The sequence below is a fragment of the Mustela lutreola genome, chromosome 6 (assembly GCF_030435805.1).
Source record: "Mustela lutreola isolate mMusLut2 chromosome 6, mMusLut2.pri, whole genome shotgun sequence".
Classification (NCBI taxonomy): Eukaryota; Metazoa; Chordata; class Mammalia; order Carnivora; family Mustelidae; genus Mustela; species Mustela lutreola.
This window is the reverse complement of record NC_081295.1, coordinates 157,136,681-157,143,167: the sequence shown is the minus strand read 5'-3', so window position 1 is coordinate 157,143,167 and position 6,487 is coordinate 157,136,681. Positions and strand designations below refer to the sequence as shown.

At 43.0% G+C, this 6,487-nt stretch overlaps 1 protein-coding gene across 1 annotated transcript; it reads left to right on the top strand.

The window, feature by feature from the left end:
• The first annotated feature begins 347 nt into the window (after window positions 1–347).
• Window positions 348–1,286, top strand: LOC131832979 (putative olfactory receptor 2B8). The gene has a single exon (XM_059176223.1). It carries the CDS (start codon window positions 348–350, stop codon window positions 1,284–1,286), a length of 939 nt encoding a protein of 312 aa, XP_059032206.1.
• Window positions 1,287–6,487: the final 5,201 nt, after the last annotated feature.

The window sequence follows — 6,487 nt, the reverse complement described above, 5'->3', positions numbered from 1 at the left end:
TCTCTAAAATGTATGTACATACTTACAGTCCTTTGAGTCCCATTAAGTTCAGACCAAAAGATTTTTCATACCTATGACTGATGCCAACACGGAGTCCATTATTTCATTTTTCCTATTTTACATATTAAAGATTTACTTTTTTGGATAATGTGGAAGTAAACTGGTATAAGTTATGTCAATTTCAATCATTTATTGAAATAGTTACTTTTTGTATCACGTGGCCATGTTTTATAACATGAGAGATCCACCTCACCTGGCACCAGTTTTTTTTTTTTTTTATTATTTGAAGGTTTCTTTTAAAAGTTGCTAAATGCTTGCTCCTGACAGGAAACATGTGCTAACAGAGGATGGAACAGAAGAATGGCAGCTCTTTCACGGGGTTTATCCTGCTGGGGTTCTCTGACCGGCCTCAACTGGAGCTAGTCCTCTTTGTGGTTCTCCTCATCTTCTACCTGTTCACTCTGCTGGGAAACACCACCATCATTGCCTTGTCTTACCTCGACCCACATCTACATACTCCCATGTATTTTTTCCTCTCCAACCTAAGCTTTCTGGACCTGTGTTACACGACCAGCACTGTCCCTCAGCTCCTGGTTCATCTCAGGACAGCAGAAAAGGCCATCTCCTTTAGTGGCTGTGTAGTTCAACTGTTTGTCTTCTTAGGGCTGGGATGCACGGAATGCATTCTGTTAGGGGTCATGGCGTTTGACCGCTATGCAGCCATCTGCAAGCCCCTGCAGTACACCGTGATCATGCACCCCCGTCTCTGTGCCCTCATGGCTTCTGCGTCATGGTTCATTGGTTTTGCCAACTCTTCATTGCAAACAACGCTCATCTTCATTGTACCACTTTGTGGGAGAAATAAAATAGACCACTTCCTTTGTGAGATCCCCGCACTGCTCAAGCTTGCCTGTGTTGATACCACTGTGTATGAGTCAGAGATGTTCTTTGCCAGTGTGATCATTCTCCTCTTACCTGTGACGTTAATCATCTTCTCCTATGGTTGGATTGTCAGGGCGGTCTTAAGAATAAAGTCATCTGCAGGGCAGAGGAAAGCGTTTGGCACATGTGGGTCCCACATCACAGTGGTCTCCCTGTTCTATGGCACGGCCATCTATGCTTACCTCCAGCCCAGCAACAACTACTCCCAGGATCAAGGCAAGTTCATTTCTCTGTTCTACGCCATCGTCACCCCCATGGTCAACCCTGTTGTATATACACTGAGGAACAAGAATGTTATGGGGGCAATGAAGAAGGTGCTTTGGATGGGCCAGGACTCCAGATGACTGGGTGGGAAAGTCCCATATATGGAACACATTGAATACCAGAGTGATTAAGATGTTTGTGACCCACGTGGATCATCTAAAATTTCCTGTGAGAAGTTTCAAGGGAATTTACTTACTTCATTATTTTATGCAAATGAGTGCTCAAAACCCAAGTTCACTCATTCACAAAACTTCCTGAGATGCTGATTTTTGTTACCAGATCATATGCATATATATGTATGTATATATAGATAGATAGATAGATAGATATAGATTTATTATTTAAATTGAGAAAGAGAGAGCATGAGCAGCAGGGGTACAGAGAGAGGGAGAAAGAATCTCAAGCAAACTGTACCCTGAGCGCAGAGCCTGATGCTGGGATTGGTCCCACAACCCTGAGATCACAACCTGAGCTGAAATCACGTGTCGGGCAGTCACCACGTGCACCCACCTGGCTGCCCGAGCTCTTCCTCACATTCGTATTTAGAGAGCTCTACAGGGTTTCTTATTTCACTCCCATTTGGGAATCCTATTCCATTTCTAAGTGCAAAAGGACATTTATGCACATAATATGAAGGCATAGGCAAAATAAGAATAGGGGCCACTAACGTGCTGTAAAAAATGTAAAAAATGTTAACATTTTAGCATTTCGTAGCAACTGTTGGAGGAACATCACTTATTCTTGCATTTGGATCATGGCCAAATTACCAGGTCCATAGGTTGACTGTATCATTGCTTTTTCACAGAATTAGGTGGGCATCTGTGGGAACAGCATACTTTTATGTGAACGAGAAATTTGGTAACATCACTTCTGATACAGCCATTCAGATATCAGTGCAGGTGTGATCTGAGCAGTATGACAGTGGTTCTATGTAGCCTGTGTGAGGCGTTCCTGTCACACAGGGGCAGGGCCTGGTGCGTTGCTGCCGATACAGCAGCTGCCGAGCCCCAGACAGTGCTTACGAGTCACGTTGTGGTGCAGGCAGAGGAGTGCCCATATGAGGTCTGTAAGCCGGCTACACAGCCTGGGAGCCACCCCCTGCATTCAAAATGAGTTTTAGGACATTATTGTATCTGAAAGTATATAACTCAGTTCCTAGTCAATATTCTATATATTCTATCTACAGTAATGCAGCAAAATTTCAAAGGGGGAAACATTTAGATCTTCTCTTCATACCATTTTGTAAATTTTTTGATCCAGCCATCAACTGATCTATGTATGCTTTGTATCTCACATCTGCCTGAGGCCCCAGGCAATTTGAATGCAGGGACACATAAAGTAAGAGAAATGACCTCGGTTTCCCAGGAAATCCCATGTTCTGTGGAGCTTACTCATTATTACCAGGAGAAAACTTAAAGAAGAAATAAAATGCATGTGAGCTATTAAAGATTTCTGTGTGTCTAAGCTTTATAGATCACCATCTCTTTATGAAGTAAGCGTCACACAGTTCTGAATTCTGCACACAGCCGAGTGCAGGTAGATGTGTTTGTGTCTTGGGGTGGACACATGCACATAACAACTCTCCTGTTCCTATCCTGACAGCTAACGGGCCTCCCCAGGGCCTTGAAGGTGGCATCTTTCTCTTGTTTCTGATCTTACAGGAAAAGCTTCCAACTTTCTGCCGTTGAGTATGTTAGCCATGGGTTTTTCATATATGGCTACTATTACATTGAGACATATTCTTTCTACACCTAATTTGTTGAATGTGTTTAACATGAAAAGACATTGTGTTTTGTTAAATGCTTTTTTTGGCCTCTATTGAGATAATCATATGATTTTTCTCTTTCATTCTACTAATGTGGTGCTGCACATCGATAGATTTAGTATGTTGGCTTATCCTGTGTCCTGTTACACATTGCTCTTGATGATGGTGTATGAACCTCTTAATCTAGTGTTGAATTTTGTTTGCTAATATTTTTTTCAGAGGTTTATTTATATATTTGGCAGAGAGGGAGAGAAAGCACAAGCAGGGGGCATACTAGAGGAAGAAGGAAACATGGACTCCCCACCAAGCAAGGAGTCCAACACAGAGCTCGATCCCAGGACCCTGGAATCATAATCTGACCCAAAGGCAGCAGCTTAACTGACTGCACCAGCGAGGTGCAGTTCTTAGATGATTGTTCTTAAATTTTTTTTAAAAAGATTTTATTTATTTATTTGACACACAGAGATCACAAGTAGGAAGAGGAAGGCAGAGAGGAAGAGGGGGAAGCAGGCTCCCCGCTGAGCAGAGAACCCTATGCGGGGCTCGATCCAAGGACCCTGAGATCATGACCTGAGCTGAAGGCAGAGGCTTAACCCACTGAACAACCGAGGTGCCCCAGTTCTTAAATGTTCTTAATGATGCTAGTTCTTAAATGATTGGGAGTGAAAAGAGTAGATATCCTGCTATTAGGCAAAATATGGTTCAATCCAAAAAGGGTAGCAAGGGTAAATTAGAGTGGACAACGGAGTCTGCGGGACTAGTATTGCCTCTGAGGGATGTTTTTATGTCACCAGCGTGAAAATCCATGTTTAGGGACTGAAAATGGATGTGTTTTTAGTGTTCCCAGGAGTGTCCCATCCCATGTAACTCATTAGCCTCAGTTGCAGTATTCAGAGTTTGGCTCCCCGAGACAGCCAAGGAGGAAGGCTCTGGAGAGGGGACATCAACAGGTCGTCAATCTCTGGCTGCCAGATTGATTGGGAGTGAAACTATGTCTCCATTTAACTTCCGTTTACCAATCCCATTTAATAGTAGTGGCTACAATATTTTTTGCTAGTGTTTAAATTCCTTTTACAATTTGAGACACATTATTCACATAACATTGTAATAGTTTTAGGCGTGCAATGTAACAGTTCCGTACTGGTGTATGAAGTGGAGTCATCACCCCGGTGAGTCTGGTTAACATCCACTGCTGCACGCAGTCACCCCTTTTCATCTAGAGATGAGAGCGTTTATGACTTATTCTCTTAGCAATTTTCAAATATGCAATATGGTCTATCAATTCTCCTTTAGTTCTGGATCAGCATATGGAGCTCGAGGGCAGCGTGAGATAGGACAGCATATAAGGAGTGACTGTAAGGGAATTATCAAGCTATCCACAGCATCATTAAGGACGCCAGTCTTGGTGACTGAGAGGTTGGATGATCCCTTTGTTAGAAGAGAGAGGCCAAGAGGCAATGCTCCTACTTTGGACTGAACTGTGTCCCAGCAAGAACTGTGGTCATATCCTAACACCTTGTGCATATGAATGTGACCTGTTTGAAGAGAAAGTCTTTGCGGATGTAATCAAATGAAGAGGAGGTCATATGTGATGAAGGTGGCTTTAATCCAGAATGGCCAATGTCCTTACGAGAAGCCAGCTCAGAGACACAGACACAGATACAGGGAGAATGCCATGTGACTACAGAGGCAAATTTGGAGAATGAGGAATCTACAAACCAAGGAAGACCAAGGATTTCTGGCAACAGGAAGCTAAAAGAAAGACATGAAACACATTCTCCTTTAGAACCTTCAGAAAAAGGGTACCCAGGTAGGTGGCACCGGATTTTGGACTGGCTTCCAGGACCATGAGGGAAAATGTGTCTTGTTTTAATATTTTCTTAAAAATTTAAACTTTAAGTGGTTAACATACAGTACAATATTGGTTTCTGGAGCAGAATTCAGTGATTCGTCACTTACATGAAACACCCAGTGCTCTTCCCAAGAGCCCTCCTTAATACCTTTCGCCCATTTAACCCCACCCCTACCCACCTCCCTCCGTCAGTGCTCAGTGTGTTCTCTGTCATGAAGACTCTCCTATGGCTACATTCCCTCTCTTCTTTTTCTCTTTTTCCCCTTCTCGGATGTTCGTGTTTCTTCTTTCTTAAAGCCACATATGAGTGAAATCATATCATATTTGTCTTTCCCTGACTGCGTTATGTCACTCAGCTTAACACACTCCAGCTCCATCTACATTTTGCAAATGACAGGACTTCCTTCTTTGTGATGGCCGAGTAGTGTTCCACACCTTGTTCATCCATTCTTCAGTCGATGGACATTTGGGATCTTTCCATAATTCAGCTATTGTTGATGCTGCTGCTGTAAATATTGGGGTGCATATATCCCCTTGACACTGTGTTTTTGTATTCTTTGAATAAATTCCTGGTAGTGCAAATGTTGAGTGTAGGATAGCTCATGTTTAATTATTTGAGGAACCTCCATACCATTTTCCAGAGCGGCTACACCAGCTTGCATTCCCCCCAACAGTGTAGGAGGGTTCCCCTTTCTCTGCTTCCTCCCTCATATCTGATGTTTTCTCTGTTGTTAATTTTAGCCATTTTGACACTTGGGACATGATATCTCATTGTGGTTTTGATATGTATTTCCCTGATGCCGAGTGACATTGAGCTTTTTTTTTTATTTTTTATTTATTTTTTTTTTAATGTGCCTGTTAGGCATTCGGATGTCTGTTCTCTGTGTAACTGGAACCTCTCTCTGTGTGGCCTGTCTCTGCTTCTGTCATTTGTCCCTCTGGATTTGTCTTCTCTTTCTCTCCCTTTTTTGGGAGGCATTTCATTTTCCCTTTCCCTACTTAGGCTCTTCATCTGTTTATCCAGTGGTGGTAACCATGGATCCCAACACAGGGCAGCAGTGCAGGGTGGTGACATGTCACTTAGCAGGAAGGTTGGGCTGTTTCAGAGGGAGGACAAGTAGTGAGGAAGAGGACCGGAGAGCTGGGAAGAGTTCAGAGACAGCCTGTTGGAGAATGTACTGAGCTGGTGGCAATTTAGATCTTACAGAGGAAAGATTGCCCTCACTGAGGGGCACATGGGTGGCTCAGTCAGTTAAGCGTCTGCTTTTGGCTCAGGTCATGATCGCAGGGTTCTAGGATTGAGCCCTGCATCTGGCTTCCTGCTTAGCTGGAAGTCTGCTTCTCTCTATCCCTTTGCTCCTTCCCCTGCTTTTTTCTCTCTCAAATAAATAAATAAAATCTTAAAAAAGAAATGAATGGTTATGATACTGCCTCCTTTGCTAACTAGACCTGGAGAGAACTTCCGCTGGCCTCCACCCAACTGCATACCTTTCTCTCTCCTTTGCTCTTGACTTTGTTATAATCAGCCCTTTGATACCGTTTTTAGTCGTGACTGTAATTTTGTGCTGTAATTATAGCCTTACCCCACATGTATGAGTTCATGAACAGCAGTTTGTTTTACCTGTTTTTGAACTTATGCAGGGGGATTGTTTACTTTGTAACTT